This window comes from Mobula hypostoma, chromosome 12 (assembly GCF_963921235.1).
Source record: "Mobula hypostoma chromosome 12, sMobHyp1.1, whole genome shotgun sequence".
Taxonomy (NCBI): domain Eukaryota; kingdom Metazoa; phylum Chordata; class Chondrichthyes; order Myliobatiformes; family Myliobatidae; genus Mobula; species Mobula hypostoma.
In genome coordinates, this window is record NC_086108.1 from 6,909,078 (window position 1) to 6,930,435 (window position 21,358).

Sequence of the window (21,358 nt, forward strand, 5' to 3'; positions counted from 1 at the left end):
TCCTTCCTGTTGGTAGCAATGAAAAGAGAGAAGTTAGATTTGCAGGGGTAGAATTGGACGTAATAGATGGGGTCTGACAAGTTGTGTGAATTTTTTTTTCCAGAACTACATCACAGCAGAGGAGCTACGACGGGAGCTACCCCCGGACCAAGCTGAATACTGTATTGCCCGGATGGCTCCGTACAGAGGACCTGATGCAGTGCCTGGTGCTCTGGATTATATGTCTTTCTCCACAGCTCTGTACGGCGAAAGCGATCTGTAATCCAATCACAGTTTCTTTTCTTTCCATAGCCAGCCCACTCTTTTTTTTTAAACTCCCCCAGAGCATGCGCGCGCACTCTCTCCTCCACCACCTTCACACAGCAGTGCGGTAAAGTGGCGGCTTGGAGTTGACGTATATTCTTACCAAGGAACTCTTTACTGTACATTCCATAATGTGTCTTATCTTACTACTTTGTTAGTCTTAAATCTATGCAAACTTCCATTTTGCGTTTCTACACTGGGGTGCAGAACAGTGAAGCTTTTTATTTTCTCTGAACATTCTGCACGGTTGCACCATTCAGAGCACGTCAGCTATTAATCATAAGTGCCACATATGAATCTGTCTCATGAGAATTTGGCGGTTTTGATGTTAAATTCTAAAAATTCCATAGGAAACTGGCTCCTTTGTATTTTTTCCAACACATACTCGATACTGTAAAACTAAATATTTTTGTATTTTGAATATTTAGTACTCCTGTTTTCACTTCCCACTTCCCTCCCTCCCTCCCCCACCCCCAGCACTCCAAATCAAGGTGTGATTGAAGAGGTATTTAATCAATACTCTTCGACAACCAATATCTAGAATAACCCGCACCATTTATTGACGAGCACAATGCAATTTTTTTAAATCAGTTAAGGTATTTAGTTCTACAGTGCAGTATATGCTTTAAAGGAGGTTTGGGGGGGTTGCCTGGCGACGTTTTTACTGAAAAATCAAGACTGATCTGATTTTTCTTTTGCGATTTCTCCGTCATTCAGTGTTCCAGCATCGCCCACACTGCCCTTGAGTCTAGGCTTCAAGAGTATTTGGACATGTGCTGAAAATGTGGCCTTTTTCTAGGGGGGGTGGAATAAATTTGCTGATGGTAGATATTAAACAGGTAATATGGCCATTTTTGTGATGGCTTCCTAACTAAACCACGGGACGGGAGAGGTCTAGCGGAGCCCTACGTTCCAGTATAATTGCTCACTATTTATTGTGATTAGCTTATTAAGATATTAAAATAACGTTGGGTTTCACTTACCGTTCTACAGTGAGCTTAGAAAGAGCAGCAGAGGCACTGTGGAAGTAGAACAGATTGATGTAGGAGTTGGAGTGCTCTGCTACCACGTTATATTTCCACGGTAGAGTGAGTAAGGCAGTAAATGATGATATTGTAGTACCCTCCTCCTGTACCCAGTGAAATCCCTGCATCATGTTAAGCTGAAGTCTGAATCATTATTATGAATTGATTATAAAATAAAAGGGATATAAAATTGCTAGAATTCTGACCAAATCTGCTTAATCCTGAATCAAGAAATTGCAATTATTGTCAATGAATAGAGTCAGCCATGCAGATTGCACGGCCAGGAATGAATTTGGATGGAAATTTGAGATATGCCTACCAGAAGCACATCACAAAAGAGTCAGTTGTTGATTGACAGGGGGTGGGGGAGGGAGGTTTAAGTGCTGTGATTTAGTGTGGAGGTGAGCTGGGACTGTCTCAGTTGTGTCCTGACATTTTCAGTGCAGTTGTTGATTGATGGGTTGGGGGGGGTGGTTAAGTGCTGTGATTTAGTGTGGAGATGAGCTGGGACTGTCTCAGTTGTGTCCTGACATTTTCAGTGCAGTTGTGGAGGAAGCCCCATGCTGGAAGCTAAAAGTGCAACCCTGACTGGCTGTGGTGATCTGTAACTTGACCCCCAAAATGAATTAAAGTTGTGCACCAGGAGAGAATGTTTCCCCCACCAAGAGGCAAACTAGGTTATTATTTTTGAGGTAGGAAAAATATTTATCTCTCCATATTTAATCTTCGTGTATATACTGCAGTGATCTATAATTTGAATGACTGCCTTTTTAAATATTAAAAAAATACAAAGCTGGGCTTTTTCTGTGAAGGTACTGTTTTTTTTTGCAGGAAGAAGTCCTGGGAGAGGGTGGGGAGAGGCGGGGAAATGGGGGTGGGGGGCGGGGGCTTTTGTGGGTTTTATTTTTAATAGTTTTGATTCTCCTTGCTCCTGGGACCGAGACGTTGAATTATTGTCGCTGTGATATATAGGCTGGCCTTGACGGAGTGTATCTGCAGGTTTTGGTGGTAATGGAGGGGCTTCTGCTGTTTAGATTAATATGGGGATTTGCTATACAATATATATATCATCTGAAACTGTCATGGACTGTAATTACTGCTTAATTTTTAAAGAGGGAACATTCTCTGAAGAAAACATTTCAATGGACAAATGGAATTTTCTGGAATATTAGAGGTTTTGTCAATATTTCATACCCCTCTAGCCAGCTTGCCTTGGTAAGCAAGGGCTGCCTTTCTATATTTGATCTAAAGGTGTTTTCAGTGGGTTTCTGCTACCTTAGCCCTAGTAGATGAAATAAATCTTCACTATTTTTGAGAATAAGCTCCCAGACTCGTTATTTTGGACTTTTTGAAAGTGCATTCACTTTTCTTTCTCGTGATACAGAGCCTGTTCAAGTTCAGTATCACTAGTATTCATCGTGAAATCTGTTAAATTTGCGGCAGCAGTACAATGCAATACATATAGAAAAAAATAGAAAAATCTCAATTACAGTTTTTAAAAAATGTATATAGTGGTTAAATTAAAATATGTAGTGCAAAAATAGAAATTTAAAAAGTGATGAGTTGGTGTTCATGGGTTCAAAGTCCATTCAGAAATCAGATGGCAGAGGGGAAGAAGCTGTTCCTGAATCGCTGAGTGTGTGTCTTCAGGCTCCTGTTCCTCCTCGCGGATGGTAACAATGAGAAGAGGGCATGTCCTGGGTAATGTGTGTCCTTAATGATAGACACCGCCTTTTTGAGGCATTGCTCCTTGAAGATGTCCTGGATACCACGGAGACTAGTGCCCATGATGGAACTGACTGAGTTTACAACTCTCTGCAGCTTACTTTGATCCTGTGCAGTAGCCACTTCCCCACCTCATCCCAGACAGCTTGTTAGAATGCTCTCTACGTTTATTGTTATTCAACTGCAAAAACGTATACTGCCAAGCAATCTTCCAGACCAACGTGCACAGCACAGTACATATAATTCACAAACACACAAAATAATATTACTACAGTTAAATTAACAAATCATAAAATATATTCAAGAAGATTGATATTTAGCATAAGGTGCATTTACAACACAAGTCAACAATTTCATGCTACTGGCCAAGAAATGTGACTTGGGTGGCGATAGGAAGTGTGGTAGCCTCATGGCTTGGGGGATGAAGCTGTTTCCCACCCTAACAGTCAGGAGTTCCCAAACTTTTTTTTAATGCCATGGACCAATACCATTAAGCAAGGGACCTGTGGACCCCCAGATTGGGAAACCCTGCTAACAGTCCTTGTCCTAATACAGTGGACCTCTTTGCTTGACAGTAAGGGGTCAAGGAGATTGTTGAACGGATAGGGGGGGATTCTTGGCCCTGTGTACGCAGCACTCCTGATGGGTGGGAAAGAGACCCTGATAATCCTCTTGCAGTCCTTGCAATCGTTTTTAGGGTCTTGTGGTCAGATACCTTGCAAATCCCGTACAGATGGTGATGGTAACATTCCAGGACATCATGGTATAGTTCAGCTGGAGTTCTGGTGAGACGACACTTCACCTCGGTGCTCCTTGCCTTCTTTACCACAGACTCAACCTGTAAATTAACCACCTGGGAGTCTTGCACAAGGGCTCCCAACTCCTTCTGCACCTCTGATGTTTGGACCTTCTCTCCATTTAGATAATAGTCTGCACTATTGTTCCTTCTACCAAATTACATTATCGTACATTTCCCAACACTGTATTCCATCTGCCACTTTTTTGCCCATTCTTCCAATTTGTCCAGGTCCAGCTGCAACCGCATTACTTCCTCAGCACTACCTGCCCCTCCACCTATCTTCATATCATCCGCTAATTTTGCCACAAATACATCATTTCAGTTATCCAAATCATTGACATACAATGTGAAAAGTAGCGGTCCCAATACTGACCCCTGAGGAACACCACTCATCACTGGTAGTCAACCAGAAAAGGGCCCTTTTATTCCTGCTTGCCGCCTCCTGCCTGTCAGGCATTCCTCTGTTCATGGTAGTATCTTTCCTGTAATGCCACAGGATTTTAACTTGCTAAGCAGCTTCATGTGTGGCAACTTATCAAATATCTTCTGAAAATCCAAGTAAGTGACATTCATTACCTCTTCTTTGTCCACCCTGCTTGTTACTTCCTTGAAGAACTCTTAACAGATTTGTCAGGCAAGATCTCCCTTGACAGAAACCATGCTAACTTTTGAGTTATTTTATCATCGCTCACAGACCTTTGGCACACTGCACGCATCTTCCACAGTGAAGACTGATGCAAAGTACTTATTCAGTTCATCTGCCATTTCTTTGTCCCCCATTACTAGCTCACCAGCATCATTTTCCAGTGGTCCAAAATCAATTCTGACCTCCCTTTTAATCTTTATATAACTGAAAAGACTTTTGGTATTCTGCTTTATATTATTAGCTAGTTTGCCCTCATATTTCATCTTTTCCCTTTTTATGGCTTTTTTCAGATGCCTTTTGTTGGATTTTAAAAGCTTCCCAATCATCCAACTTTCCACTCACTTTTGCTACCTTGTATGCATTTCCTTGGCTTTTATCCAGTCCCTAACTTCCCTTGTCAGCCATTTAAGAACAACTTCTGTGGGACATATCTATCTTGCACCTTGTGAACTATTCCCAGAAACTTCAGCCATCTCTGCCCTGTTGTCATCCCCACCAGTATCCTCCACCAATCCACTTGTGTAAGCTCCTCTCTCATGCCTTTGTAATTCCCTTTATTCCATGCAATACTGATACATGTGACTTATGCTTCTCCCTCTCAACTTGCAGTATGAATTCAATCATATTATGATCACTGTCTCCTAAAGGTTCCTTTACATTAAGCTCTCTAATAAGATCTGGGTTATTACACAACTCCCAATCTAAGATGGCCTTTCCCTTAGTTGGCTCAAGCACAAGCTGCTCTAAAAAGCCATCTTATAAGCATTCTACAAATTCTCTCTATTGCAATCCAACATCAACCTGATTTTCCCAATCCCCGTGCATATTGAAGTTCCCCATTACTATTGTGACATTACCCTTATTACAAGCCTTTTCCAGCTCCCATTGCAATCTCAACCCTGCATCTTGGCTACTATTTGGAGGCCTATATATGATTCCCACAATGTTTTTTTTATCCTTGCACACCCACTAGGATCCAAAATTCTCTGACCCTATGTCACCTTTTTCTAAAGATGTAATTCCATCTCTTACCAACAGAGACACACCACTGCCTATGCCCTCCTGCCTGTCCTTTCAATACAAAGTAGATCCCAACTATGGCCTTCTTTCAACCGTGACTCAGTGATGCCCACAACATCATACTGACCAATCTCTAATTGTGCCATGAGTTTGTCCACCTTATTCTGAGTGCCACGCACATTTAAATAGAACACGTTCAGTCCTGCATTCTTCACCCTTTTAAATTTTGCCTCTGTGGTACAATGTAACTCTTTGCTTTGTCTGCATTTGTCCCCAATCATTGGCTTGTCCTTCCTTACATTCATGTTAAATCCATCATCTACTTGTAAACCTGCTGGCTCATTCTGGTTCCCATCCCCCTGCCATATTAGTTTAAACCACTCCCAACAGCTCTAGTATTGCCTGCAATAATATTGGTCTCTCTCGGATTCAAGTGCAACCCATCCCTTTTGTACACGACACACCTGACGCAGAAGAGGTCCTAATGATCGAAAAATCTGAATCCCTGCCCCCTGCTCGAATTCTTCAGAGATGCATTTATTTGCCACCGCATTCTATTCCTATCCACACTGTCGTGTGGCACAGGCAGCAATCCTAAGCTCATTACCCTTGGGGTCCTGCTTCTCAGCTTCCTTCCCAACTCCCTGTATTCTGTTTTCAGGAACTCTTCCCCTTTTTAGGATATTGAGACGGGCCCTTCAGGACTCTAGTCCTTGCCCACCACCGTGTCCCATCTAAACTAGCCACATTCTCCTGTGTTTGTCCCATTATTGCTCTACACGTTTCAAAGAACATTGCAGCACAGGCCCTTTGGCCCATGACGTTAGGCAATATGATATAGAATTCAACCATTTGGCCCATCGAATCTGCTCCACCATTCCACAATGGCTGATCCATTTTCCCTCTCAGACCCAATCTCCTGCCTTCTCCCTGTATCCCTCCCTGCCCTAACTAATCAAGAATCTATCAATCTCTGCTTAAATGTACCCAATAACCTGGCCACCTGTGGCAATGAATTCCACAGATTCACCACTCTCTGACAAAAGAAGTTCCTCATCTGTGTTCTAAGTGAACGTCCCTCTATTCTGATGCTGTGCCTTCTGGTCTTGGACTCTCCAACCATAGGAATTCACTCTGTATCAAGGCCTTTCACCATCCCTCCCCTTCCTGTTTTCTCCTATCATTTTGGATCTCCCCCTCCCCCTCCAACTTCAAAATCCCTTACTCACTCTTCCTTCAGTTAGTCCTGACGAAGGGTCTCGGCCTGAAACGTCGACTGCACCTCTTCCGAGAGATGCTGCCTGGCCTGCTGCGTTCACCAGCAACTTCTATGTGTGTTGCTTGAATTTCCAGCATCTGCAGAATTCCTGTTGTTTGCCTTTCAACATTTGATAGGTTTCAATGAGACTCCTCCACCCCCAGTTTTTGTGAATTCCAGTGAGTACAGGCCCAGAGCCATCAAACGTTCCTCATACGACAATCTTTTCAATCCTGGAATCAGAATCTGGTTTATTATCAGCGGCATGTGTTGTGAAATTTGACTTGGCAGCAGTGATAAAATAGAAAGAATAGATTACTGTAAGTGTGTGTGTATATATATATATATATATATATATATATATATTAAATAGGTTAAAAGAGTGCCAAAAATATAAATACTTTTAAAAAGTGATGTATTATTTATGGGTTCAATATCCATTTAGGAATTGGATGGCAGAGGGGAAGAAACTGTCCCTGAATCGCTGAGTGTGTGCCTTAACACCTCCCTGATGGTAGCAGTGGGAAGAGGGCATTCTCTGTCTGATGGGGAATCCTTAATAATGGACATCACCTTTCTGAGGCACCGCGGCTTGAAGATGTCTTGGGTACTATGAAGGCTAGTACCCAAGATGGAGCTGACTAATGTTATGACTTCCTGTAGCTTCTTTCGGTCCTGTGCAGTAGGTGCCTCCCCCCAACCCCCTATACGAGACAGTGATGCAGCCTGTCAGAATGCTCTCCATGGTACATGCACAGAAGTTTGACTATTTTAGTTGACAAACCAAATCTCTTCAAATGCCTAATGAAATATAGACACTGCCTTGCCTTCTTTATAGCTACGTCAATATGTTAGGATCAAGTTAGATCCTCAGAGAGTGAGCAATTTCACATTCCTGGGTGTCAAGATCTCTATTTCTGATTCCTCTATGAAGATTGCTTTGTGTTCCCTCATCTTATCTTTTCTGAAGTCCACAATCAATTCTTTCGTCTTACTGTCATTGAGTGTAAAGTTGATGCTGGAACATCACTCAACTAGTTGACATACCTCACTCCTGTACGCCCTCTGATCTCCATCTGAGATTCTACCAACAATGGTTGTATCATCAGCAAATTTATAGACAGTATTTGAGCTATGCCTAGCCACACAGTCATGGGTATAGAGAGAGTAGAGCAGTGGGCTAAGCACACACCCCTGAGGTGCACCAGTGTTGATATTCAGGGGAGAAGATATTATCACCAGTCTGCACTGATTGTGGTCTCCTGGTTAGGAAGTCAAGAATCCAGTTGCAGAAGGAGGTACAGAGGCCCAGGTTCTGTAACTTATCGATCAGGATTGTGGGAATGATGCTGTCCAGACGGTGTGAAGAGCTTTCTCGTGAACCTTTGAACCCTCTCCAATGTCAGCACATTCCTTCTTAGATGTTGTGCCGTCTTTGTAACCTACGCTGAGATCAATGTAACAGTTCCCTCCCACATTGCCCTCCATTTTCCTATAATTCAAAGTTCAATGTACAGGTAAATTTATTTTCAAAGCACACATACACTACCCTGAGATACATTTTCTTGCAGGTGTTCACATAAATATAAAGAAAGACGATAGAATCAATGAAAAACTACTCACAAACCAATTTGATAGTAGTGTTGGATATTCATTTTGAAAAAACCAAGACACCTCCAAGAGGACCACAAATTTGTCATAGGGTTTAAAGGCTTGTGTGCCTCAATTACTCGAAGAGCTATGTTGGCTGGAGTCAGGGCTTTGTGCTTTGGCTCTTGTAGGATCACCCAAGCAAAACAGGTCAAAGACTAGAGGCCAGACTAAGAGTAGTCGAGCAGTCCTCCAGGTTCAGGGGTTCAACTCAGAGCTAACAACCCTGACTGGTCAAACAAAATTGTTATGGAAACAGCAATGAAGAATCCTACGCCTGGGTGGGATGGTATTCCTGAGTCTCCACCCAGGAATTGCATAGCTGACGAGTGAAAACTGGGAGGAAGCTGCTGACGTGATGAAGGAAGTGCTGAACACCAGCAGTGAAGAAGGACCATCATTGCTGCTCTAAATGCCAGCAGTGTAACAGGCAGTAAGTAAACCAAGACAAACAACCAGTGTACAAAAAAAATGACACTGCAAATATAAAAAGTAAAACAAAATGACAATAATAATTAAAAAATGATTTTGAGAAAGTGAGTTCATAGATTGTGAGGTGAGTTTAGTGTTGGTGTGACTGAAACCTATCTAAAAGTTTCTTGAATAGTACAGCACAGTACAGGCCCTTCGGCCCACAATGTTATGCCGACCCTCAAACCCTGCCTCCCACATAATCCCCCCACCTTAAATTCCTCCATATACCTGTCCAGTAGTCTCTTAAATTTCACTAGTGTATCTGCCTCCACCACTGACTCAGGCAGTGCATTCCACGCACCAACCACTCTCTGAGTAAAAAACCTTCCTCTAATATCCCCCTTGAACTTCCCACCCCTTACCTTAAAGCCATGTCCTCTTGTATTGAGCAGTGGTGCCCTGGGGAAGAGGCGCTGGCTGTCCACTCTATCTATTATGGCTGTATACCTCTATCATGTCTCCTCTCATCCTCCTTATCTCCAAAGAGTAAAGCCCTAGCTCCCTTAATCTCTGATCATAATGCATACTCTTTAAACCAGGCAGCATCCTGGTAAATCTCCTCTGTACCCTTTCCAATGCTTTCCCATACTTCCTATAGTGAGGCGACCAGATCTGGACACAGTACTCCAAGTGTGGCCTAACCAGAGTTTTATAGAGCTGCATCATTACCTCGCGACTTTTAAACTCTATCTCTCAACTTATGAAAGCTAACACTCCAAAAGCTCCCTATCTACCTGTGAGGCAACTTTCAGTGATCTGTGGACATGTACCCCCAGATCCCTCTGCTCCTCCACACTACCAAGTATCCTGCCATTTGCTTTGTACTCTGCCTTGGAGTTTGTCCTTCCAAAGTGTACCGCCTCACACTTTGTAAACACTAGGAATTCTGCAGATGCTGCGTTCACCAGCAACTTTAATGTGTGTTGTACCTCACACTTCTCCGGGTTGAATTCCCTTTGCCACGTCTCAGCCCACTTCTGCATCCTATCAATGTCTCTCTGCAATCTTCGACAATCCTCTATACTACCCATACCACCACCAACCTTTGTGTCATCTGCAAACTTGCCAACCTACACTTCTACCCCCACATCCAGGTCGTTAATAAAAATCACGAAAAGTAGAGGTCCCAGAACTGATCCTTGTGGGGACGCCACTAGTTACAACCCTCCAATCCGAATGTACTCCCTCCACCACGACCCTCTGCCTTCTGCAAATTCGGAATCCACCTGGCCAAACTTCCCTGGATCCCTTGCCTTCTGATTTTCTGAATAACCCTACTGTGGGGAACTTATGCCTTACTAAAATGCATATAGATCACATCCACTGCACTACCTTCATCTATATGCCTGGACACCACCTCAAAGAATTCTATCAGGCTTGTTAGACACGATCTGCCCTTCACAAAGCCATGCTGACTGTCCCTGATCAGACCATGATTCTCTAAATGCCCATAGATCCTCTCTCTAAGAATTTTTTCCAACAGCTTTCCCACCACAGACGTAAGGCTGACTGGTCTATAATTACCCGGACTGTCCCTACTACCTTTTTGAACAAGGGGACAACATTTGCCTCCCTCCAATCCTCCGGTACCATTCCCGTGGACAACGAGGACATAAAGATCCTAGCCAGATGCTCAGCAATCTCTTCCCTTGCCTCATGGAGCAGCCTGGGGAATATTCCGTCAGGCCCCGGGGACTTATCCATCCTAATGTATTTTAACAACTTCAACACCTCCTCTCCCTTAATATCAACATGCTCCAGAACATCAACCTCACTGTTATTGTCCTCACGGTCATCAAGTTCCCTCTCATTGGTGAATACCGAAGAAAAGTATTCATTGAGGACCTCGCTCACTTCCACAGCCTCCAGGCACATCTTCCCACATTTATCTCTCATCGGTCCTACCTTCACTCCTGTCATCCTTTTGTTCTTCACTTAATTGAAGAATGCCTCGGGGTTTTCCTTTACCCTACTCGCCAAGGCCTTCTCATGCCCCTTTCTTGCTCTTCTCAGCCCCTTCAGGAGGGGCAGGACTGGCAGCTTAATATTCCAGGGTTCCGATGTTTCAGATGTGATCGAAGCAGAGGAATGAAAGGTGGGGGAGTAGCATTGCTTGTTAGGGAAAATATTACAGCAGTGCTCAGGCAGGACAGATTAGAGGGCTTGTCTACTGAGTCCTTATGGGTGGAGCTGAGAAACAGGAAAGGTATGGCCACATTAGTGGGATTGTATTACAGACCACCCAATAGTCAACGAGACTTGGAAGAGCAAATCTGCAGAGAGATAGCAGGCAACTGCAGGAAACATAAAGTTGTGGTGGTAGGGGATTTTAATTTTCCATACATTGATTGGGACTCCCATACTGTTAGGGGTCTAGATGGTTTAGAGTTTGTAAAATGTGTTCAGGAAAGTTTTCTAAATCAGTATATAGAGGGACCAACTAGAGGGGATGCAATATTGGATCTCCTGTTAGGAAACGAATTAGGGCAAATGACAGAAGTCTGTGTAGGGGAGCACTTTGGTTCCAGTGATCATTACACCATTAGTTTCAATTTGATCATGGACAAGGATAGATCTGGTCCTAGGGTTGAGGTTCTGAACTGGAAGAAGGCCAAATTTGAAGAAATGAGAAAGGATCTAAAAAGCGTGGATTGGAACAGGTTGTTCTCTGGCAAAGATGTGATCGGTAGGTGGGAAGCCTTCAAAGGGGAAATTTTGAGAGTACAGAGTTTGTATGTTCCTGTCAGGATTAAAGGCAAATTGAATAGGAATAAGGAACCTTGGTTCTCAAGGGATATTGCAACTCTGATAAAGAAGAAGAGGGAGTTGTATGAAATGTATAGGAAACAGGGGGTAAATCAGGTGCTTGAGGAGTATAAGAAGTGCAAGAAAATACTTAAGAAAGAAATCAGGAGGGCAAAAAGAAGACATGAGGTTGCCTTGGCAGTCAAAGTGAAGGATAATCCAAAGAGCTTTTACAAGTATATTAAGAGCAAAAGGATTGTAAGGGATAAAATTGGTCTCTTGAAGATCAGAGTGGTCGGCTTTGTGCCGAACCAAAGGAAATGGGGGAGATCTTAAATAGGTTTTTTGCGTCTGTATTTACTAAGGAAGCTGGCATGAAATCTATGGAATTGAGGGAATCAAGTAGTGAGACCATGGAAACTGTACAGATTGAAAAGGAGGAGGTGCTTGCTGTCTTGAGGAAAATTAAAGTGGATAAATCCCCGGGACCTGACAGAGTGTTCCCTCGGACCTTGAAGGAGACTAGTGTTGAAATTGCGGGGGGCCCTGGCAGAAATATTTAAAATGTCGCTGTCTACGGGTGAAGTGCCGGAGGATTGGAGAGTGGCTCATGTTGTTCCGTTGTTTAAAAAAGGATCGAAAAATAATCCGGGAAATTATAGGCCAGTGAGTTTAACGTCAGTAGTAGGTAAGTTATTGGAGGGAGTACTAAGAGACAGAATCTACAAGCATTTGGATAGACGGGCTTATTAGGGAGAGTCAACATGGCTTTGTGCGTGGTAGGTCATGTTTGACCAATCTGTTGGAGTTTTTCGAGGAGGTTACCAGGAAAGTGGATGAAGGGAAGGCAGTGGATATTGTCTACATGGACTTCAGTAAGGCCTTTGACAAGGTCCCGCATGGGAGGTTAGTTAGGAAAATTCAGTCGTTAGGTATACATGGAGAGGTGGTAAATTGGATTAGACATTGGCTCGATGGAAGAAGCCAGAGAGTGGTGGTAGAGAATTGCTTCTCTGAGTGGAGGCCTGTGACTAGTGGTGTGGTGTGCCACAGGGATCAGTGCTGGGTCCATTGTTATTTGTCATCTATATCAATGATCTGGATGATAATGTGGTAAATTGGATCAGCAAGTTTGCTGATGATACAAAGATTGGAGGTGTAGTAGACAGTGAGGAAGGTTTTCAGAGCCTGCAGAGGGACTTGGACCAGCTGGAAAAATGGGCTGAAAAATGGCAGATGGAGTTTAATACTGACAAGTGTGAGGTATTGCACGTTGGAAGGACAAACCAACGTAGAACATACAGGGTTAATGGTAAGGCACTGAGGAGTGCAGTGGAACAGAGGGATCTGGGAATACAGATACAAAATTCCCTAAAAGGGTCGTCACAGGTAGATAGGGTCGTAAAGACAGCTTTTGGTACATTGGCCTTTATTAATCGAAGTATTGAGTATAAGAGCTGTAATGTTATGATGAGGTTGTGTAAGGCATTGGTGAGGCCGAATCTGGAGTATTGTGTTCAGTTTTGGTCACCAGATTACAGGAAGGATATAAATAAGGTTGAAAGAGCGCAGAGAAGGTTTACAAGGATGTTGCCAGGACTTGAGAAACTCAGTTACAGAGGAAGGTTGAATAGGTTAGGACTTTATTCCCTGGAGAAGAATGAGGGGAGATTTGATAGAGGTATATAAAATTATGATGGGTATAGATAGAGTGAATGCAAGCAGGCTTTTTCCACTGAGGCAAGGGGAGAAAAAAACCAGAGGACATGGGTTAAGGGTGAGGGGGGAAAAGTTTAAAGGGAACATTAGGGGGGGTTTCTTCACACAGAGAGTGGTGGGAGTTTGGAATGAGCTGCCAGACGAGGTGGTAAATGCATGTTCTTTTTTAACATTTAAGAATAAATTGGACAGGTACATGGATGGGAGGTGTATGGAGGGATATGGTCCGTGTGCAGGTCAGTGGGACTCGGCAGAAAATGGTTTGGCACAGCCAAGAAGGGCCAAAGGGCCTGTTTCTGTGCTGTAGTTTCTATGGTTCTTTGGTTCTTCTTAAGCTCCTTTCCTGCTACCCTATATTCCTCAATAGACCCATCTGATCCTTGCTTCCTAAACCTCATGTATGCTGCCTTCGTCCACCTGACTAGATTTTCCACCTCACTTGTCACCCATGGTTCCTTCACCCTACCATTCTTTATCTTCCTCACCGGGACAAATTTATCCCTAACATCCTGCAAGAGATCTCGAAACATCGACCACATGTCCATAGTACATTTCCCTGCAAAAACATCATCCCAATTCACACCCGCAAGTTCTAGCCTTATAGCCTCATAATTTGCCCATCCACAATTAAAAATTTTCCTGTCCTCTCTGATTCTATCCTTTTCCATGATAATGCTAAAGGGCAGGGAGCAGTGGTCACTGTCCCCCAGATGCTCACCCACTGAGAGTTCTGTGACCTGACCCGGTTCGTTACCTAATACTAGATCTAGTATGGTATTCCCCCTAGTTGGCCTGTCAACATATTGTGACAGGAATCCGTCCTGGACACACTTAACAAACTCTGCCCCGTCTAAACCATTGGAACTGATCAGGTGCCAATCAATATTAAGGAAGTTAAAGTCACCCATGATACCAACACTGTTATTTTTGCGCCTTTCCAAAATCTGCATCCCAATCTGCTCCTCAGTATCTCTGCTGCTACCAGGGGGCCTATAGAATACTCCCAATAGAGTAACTGCTCCCTTCCTGTTCCTGACTTCCACCCATACTGACTCAAAATCCTGCTACATTACCCACTCTTTCTGTAGTGGCCACCCCTCCTCCCCTTCCCCCCTCTCTATCCCTTTTAAAGCACTGAAATCGAGGAATATTGAGAATCCATTCCCGCCCTGGTGCCAGCCAAGTCTCTGTAATGGCCACTACATCATAATTCCATGTATGTATCCAAGCTCTCAGTTCATCACCTTTGTTCCTGATGCTTCTTACATTGAAGTACACGCGCTTTAGCCCTTCTACCTTACTACCTTTACACCCTTTATTCTGTTTCTCTTTCCTCAAAGCCTCTCTGTATGTTAGATCTGGCTTTACTCCATGCACTTCTTTCACTGCTCTATCGCTCTGGGTCCCATCCCCCTTGCAAATTAGTTTAAACCCTCCCGAACCATGCTAGCAAACCTACCTGCAAGGATATTGCTCCCCCTCGAGTTCAGATGCAACCCATCCGATCTGTACAGGTCCCACCTTCCCCAGAAGAGATCCCAATGGTCTAAAAATCTAAAACTCTGCTCCCTGCACCAACTCCTCAGCCACGCATTCAACTGCCATCTCCTCCAATTCTTACCATCACTGTCACGTAGCACTGGCAGCAATCCTGAGAACGCCACCCTTGGGGTCCTGTTCTTCAGCCTTCTGCCTAGTTCCCGAAACTCACACTTCAGGACCTCATCCCTCTTCCTGCCTATGTCATTGGTGCCAACATGTATCACGACTTCTGGTTGCTTTCCCTCTCGTACCTCGATGTCGTGCACCCAGTCAGAGACATCCCGGACCCTGGCACCCGGGAGGCAACAAACCATGCGGGTGTCCTTCTCACGTCCACAAAATCTCCTGTCTGCTCCCCTGACTATAGAGTCTCCAATGACGACAGCTCTCCTCTTCTCTGTCCCACCCTTCTGCACCACAGGGTCAGACTCAGTGCCAGAGGCCCTGCCACCGTGGCTCACACCTGGTCGGTCGTCCCCGCCAACAGTATCCAGGGGAACGGCTACAGGGGTGCTCTGCACTACCTGTCTACTCACCTAATGCCCCTAATATATCTGCCTGTAGCCCCAGCCCTGGCAGTGCATTCCATGCACCCATTGCTCTGTGCAATGACTTACCTCTGACACCCCCTTATAGATTCCTCCAGTCACATCAATTTCCTCTCTGAATGTATCTACCCAAATATCCTTTAAATGGTGTTCATAGTACTTTATAAAATGTTGTTAATCCTAATGTAGCCAGTTATTAGATTACCAATGTTCACAAGTAGGTCAGATCTGCATTTTTAAAAACTATCTTGTGTTGTGAAAATGATGAATCTGGTCCATAGTACTGTTTTTTTTGGGTAAAATAGTGATTTTACCAGTCCATCTGGTTTGGGGGCGGTGTAAGGGTGGTGGGGGCTACTGCACAGGATTGAAGTAAGCTGCAGAGAGTTGTAAACCCAGTCAGCTCCTTCACGGGCACCGGCCTCCGTAGTAACCAAGTCATCTTCAAGGAGCGATGCCTCAAAAAGGTGGCAACCATCATTAAGGACCCCCATCAGGCAGGACCTGCCCTCTTCTCACTGCTACCATCAGGGAGGAGGTACAGGAGCCTGAAGACACACACTCAGCAATTCAGGATATGCTCAGTGGTTGGGATGGCTTTCCCCATGGTGTACTGAGCCGAATCCACGACCTTTTGAAGGATTTTCCATTCAAAGGCATTGGTGCTTCCAGATCAGGCTGTGATGTTGTATGTCTATAGACATTTGTAAGAGCGTTTAGACTTACTGACTCTCCTAATGAGGTGGCGCTACTGGCCTACTTCCTTCAGGATTGCATCAACGTATTGGGCCCAGTACAGATTCTCCAAGACATTGATATCTATGAACTTGGAGCTCTTGCCTTTTCTACTGCTGACCCCTCTAATGAGGTCTGTTATGTGTTCACCCAACTTCCTCTTCCTGAAGTCCACAGTCAATTCGTGGCTGTTGCTGATACTGATTGATGCAGGTTCGAATTTATTTACGTTTATTGAAACACACAGGGAAATATGTTGTTTGAGTTAAGAGCCAACACAACCCAAGGATGTGCTGGGGGCGGCCCGTATGTTTACAGAGAATGGTGCGCAGAAACAAAGCAACATCCACTGAGCGACAGTACTGTGGGTGAAAACACCTTGATAATGAGAGAGGTTGGTAGGGAATGGCCAGACTTGTTCAAGCTGACAGGAAGGTGACAGTAACTCAAATAACCACGTGTTACAACCACGGTGTGCAGAAGAGCATCTCTGAACGTACAACATGTCAAAACTTTAAGTGGGTGGACTACAGCAGCAGGAGACCACATCGAGTCCCACTCCTGTACCGAATAAAGTGGCCATGAAGTGTACATTGGAGGATACAGTGAAATGTGACATTTGCATTAATAACAACCAACACAACCAAAGGATGTGCTGGGGGCAGCCCACAAGTGCACCACACAGTCTGGTACCAACATGGCCTACCACGATGCTCAGCACAACAGCATCGAAATAAGCCCCTTTCCTTCCTCCCTCTCTCCCATCCACCTATCTCTAGGTGTGTGTGTTTATTAATATTATTATTTATTAACATTAATAAATGACATTATTTATTTATTCTCTCAGTCTCACCCTTTAATGCCAAAATTAAAAGGTGAGGGGGAGGGGAAGGAGGCTGGCTGGGAGGTGATGGGTGAAGCCAGGTGGGTGGGAAAGGTCAAGGGCTGGGGAAGAAAGAATTTGATAGGAGAGGAGAGTTCCAATCTCAAGTTTGGATAGGCAGGGCTAATGGTTTCAGAACTGATTGGCTTGTCTCAACAATATATTTTAAGATTCAGGATTGTTTAATGTCATTTCCAGTACACAAGGGTAAAGGAGAATGAAATAATTGTTCCTCTGGATCTGACGCAGCACAAAAAAAAAACACAATAAGATCAAGAACACAATAATAATACTTAAACACAATATTCAAAGATTCAAAGTACATTTATTTATCGAAGTATGTATGCAGTATACAACCCTGAGATTTGTCTTCCCCCATAGACAGCCATGAAACAAAGAAACACCCTGGAACCAACCTGTTCAAAAAGCACAAAACATCAACTCTCCCCCCCCCCCACAACACACACATGCAAAAGAATTGTGCAAACAGCAACAAAAATAAGTGAAAACAGAATATAAAACACAGAAGCAAACAGCATATTTCAGTGCAACGCTCACAACACACTGGAGGAACTCAGCAGGTCGGGCAGCATCCGTGGAAATGATGTGTCAATTTTTCGGGCTGGAACCCTTCGTCAGGACTGTAGAGGGAAGGGGCAGAGGCCCTGTAAAGAAGGTGGGGGGAGGGTGGGAAGGAGAAGGCTGGTAGGTTCCAGGTGAAAAACCAGTAAGGGGAAAGATAAAGGGGTTGGGGGAGGGGGAAGCAGGGAGGTGACAGGCAGGAAAGGTGAAGAAGGAATAGGGGAAAACACAATGGGTAGTAGAAGGAGGCGGAACCATGAGGGAGGTGATAGGCAGCTGGGGGAGGGAGCAGAGTGACATAGGGATAGGGCAAGGGAGGGGGAGGGAATTACCGGAACTTGGAGAATTCTATGTTCATACCAAGGGGCTGGAGACTACCTAGATGGTATATGAGGTGTTGTTCCTCCAACCTGAGTTTAGCCTCATCATGGCAGTAGAGGAGGTCATGTATGGATATATCTGAATGGGAATGGGAAGCAGAGTTGAAGTGGGTGGCCACCGGGAGATCCTGCCTGTTGTGGCGGACGGAGTGAAGGTGCTCGACGAAGCGGTCCCCCAATCTGCGTCGGGTTTCACCGATGTAGAGGAGGCCACACCGGGAGTACCGGATGCAATAGATGACCCCAACAGACTCACAAGTGAAGTGTTGCCTCACCTGGAAGGACTGTTTGGGGCCCTGAATGGTGGCAAGAGAGGAGGTGTAGGGACAGGTGTAGCACTTACACTTACAGGGATAAGTGCCGGGTGGGAGATCTGTGGGGATGGATGTGCGGATAAGGGAGTCGTGGAGGGACCGATCCCTGCGGAAGGCAGAGAGGGGTGGAGAGGGAAAGATGTGCTTAGGGGTGGGGTCCTGTTGAAGGTGGTGGAAGTTGCGGAGGATAATGTGCTGGATCCAGAGGCTGGTGGGGTGGTAGGTGAGGACAAGGGGAACTCTGTCCCTGTTGTGTTTGCGGGAGGATGGGGTGAGGGCCGAAGTGTGGGAAATGGAGGAGATGCGGGTGAGGGCATTGTTCATGACGGAAGAAGAGAAACCACGATCTTTAAAGAAAGAGGACATTTGAGATGTCCTGGAAAGGAAAACCTCATCCTGGGAGCAGATGCGGCGGAGACGGAGGAACTGGGAAAAGGGAATGGGATTTTTGCATGTGGTGGGGTGGGAAGAGGTATAGTCGAGGTAGTTATGAGAATCAGTGGGCTTGTAGAAGATGTCAGTAGACAGTCTGTCTCCAGAGATGGAGACTGAGAGATCGAGAAAGGGGAGAGAAGTGTCCGAGATGGACCAAGTGAATTTGAGGGCTGGGTGGAAGTTAGAAGTAAAGTCGATGAAATTGACGAGCTCAGCATGGGTGCAGGAAGCAGCACCAATGTAGTCGTCAATGTACCAAAGGAAAAGTTGGGGAGCAGTACCGGAATAGGTTTGGAGCACAGACTGTTCCACATAACCAACGAAGAGGCAGGCATAGCTGGGGCCCATGAGAGTGCCCATAGCTACACCCTTAGTCTGAAGAAAGTGGGAAGAGCCAAAAGAGAAATTATTAAGTGTGAGAACCAGTTCCGCCAACCGAAAGAGGGTAGTGGTGGTGGGGAACTGGTGAGGTCTATTATCCAGGAAGTAGTGGAGGGCTTTGAGGCCTTCTTGATGGGGAATGGAGGTGTATAGGGATTGGACATCCATAGTGAAAATGAAGTGGTTGGGACCGGGGAACTGGAAGTTATTGAAGAGGTGGAGGGCATGGGATGTATCCCAGATGTAGGTGGGGAGGGACTGAACTAGGGGTGACAAAATGGAGTCCAGGTAGGCAGATACAAGTTCGGTGGGACAGGCATATTTCAGTACTAATTACAAGTTCTAGTTACCATAATTATAAGTACATAAGATAGCATATATGCATTGATTGTATGTCCAGGCTGTACGTAAGGTGACTGACAGGAAGTAAAAAAGTAGTGGTGGAGGTGTTGATCAGCCAGCATCTCTCTGTATACACATCCTCGATGGTGGGTAGGTGGTGCGAGTGACGCACTGGGCAGATTTGACTATCGTTGTAGACCCTTCCTGTCCACCACAATGCAGTTTCCATCTGTAGAACGACATGGGTATAGATGTGCAAAGCTCAGCTCTCTTCAGCGTCCTCAGAAAGCAGAGGCACTGATGAGCTTTCCTGACTCTGTAGGATGTGTTCTGGGACCATGAGAGGTTGAACAGGAAGCGGCTGCAATTTTCAGCTGAATTACGTTCCTCTGTGGCTGCAGGGCAACCGCAGAGTTTCCGCTGCTCCAGCCTTGGTTTATCATCTGCGGGGCCTCACCACCACCATGTGGGGAAAGTGCCTGCTCTGCTGCCCTCCAGTGGGTGGCACCAGAACTGCAGGCCCAGCTGTGAACAGCAATCTCACACCAGTCTGGATTGCCCAAGTCCCAGCGTCAGAATCAGGTTTACTACAACTGGCAGACATCATGAAACTTGTTGTTTTGTGGCAGCAGTACATTGCAATTCATAATAAAAATCTACAAATTGCAATAAGAATATTATTCATGCATTCACTCTGTGCCATGTCATATGACGTGGGTAATCGTGGTCTTGAACATGATTGTTCTTGGCGAAATTTTCTACAGAAGTGGTTTGTCATTGTCTTCTTCTGGGCAGTGTCTTTACAAGACAAGACGGGTGACCCCAGCCATTATCAATACTCTTCAGAGATTGTCTGCCTGGTGTCAGTGGTCGCATAACCAGGACGTGTGATATGTGTCAGCTGCTCATACGACCATCCACCACCTGATCCCATGTTTCCATGTGACCCTGACTGGGGTCTAAGCAAGTGCAGGCTGGCAGAGGGCAGGAGCCCCTTAAACGTCCTTTCACAGAGATGTATCTCCACACCCCCTCCCAACCACTATATATATACTATATATATATATATATATAGTAGGGATTCCTTAATTTCATTAGACACAATTCACCCACCCAGACTGTTAAGGGTTAAGTTCGCCATGTATTTTACATGTTATGTTGTACGTTTTGAGGGCATTTTTCTCTGATACACACACACACAGAGTTGCCATTTGTTGGCTTGTGAATAAAGAGTACATTAGAAGTAATTACACTCGTGTCAATTTTTGTCGACACTCCTACCATACATTTTAAAATTGAATTTGCAAAAAAAGAAGAAAAAATACTGAGGTAGTGTTAATGGATTCAATGTCCGTTCAGAAGTCTGATGGCAGGGTGGGGAGAGGAGGTAAAAGCTGTTCCTGAATCGTTGAGTGAGTGTACCTCCTACTTGACCGTAGCAGTGAGAAGGGGGCATGTCCTGGGTGATGGGGGTCCTAATGACGGGTGCTGCTTTTTTTTGATGTATCACCTTTTGAAGATGTCCTGGATGCTGGCGAGGCCAGTGCCTGTGAGGGAGCTGACTGAGTTTGTAACTTTACTGCTTTTTCTGACCCTGTGCAGTGGCCTGTCTACACCAGACAATGATGAAACCTGACAGAACGCTCTCCACTGTACATCTGTATAAATGTGTGAGTGCCTTTGGTGACAAACCAGATCTCCTCAAACTCCTAATGAAATACAGCCACTGCCATGCCTTGTTAGTAATTGTGTAAGCCTAACCCTAAGATTGCGTACTATGAAGCAAATTGTTTTACCAACATCCTGGTTAGCTGCAATGCTCATTGCTTAAGTCAACAGGAGAATGCCTCAG

The 21,358-nt window shown here is 44.8% G+C and overlaps 1 protein-coding gene across 5 annotated transcripts in view; it reads left to right on the top strand.

Annotated features, from left to right (window-relative positions):
- Positions 1–762, top strand: part of LOC134354591 (alpha-actinin-1-like) — a 156,392-nt gene extending 155,630 nt beyond the window's left edge. For all 5 annotated transcript variants that reach the window (XM_063063566.1, XM_063063567.1, XM_063063565.1 and 2 more), the window contains one exon: positions 104–762. In XM_063063566.1, coding sequence (XP_062919636.1) covers positions 104–262 — 159 coding nt within the window. In that variant the 3' untranslated portion in view covers positions 263–762. The remainder of the gene's footprint in view (positions 1–103) is intronic.
- The last annotated feature ends 20,596 nt before the right edge of the window (positions 763–21,358 follow it).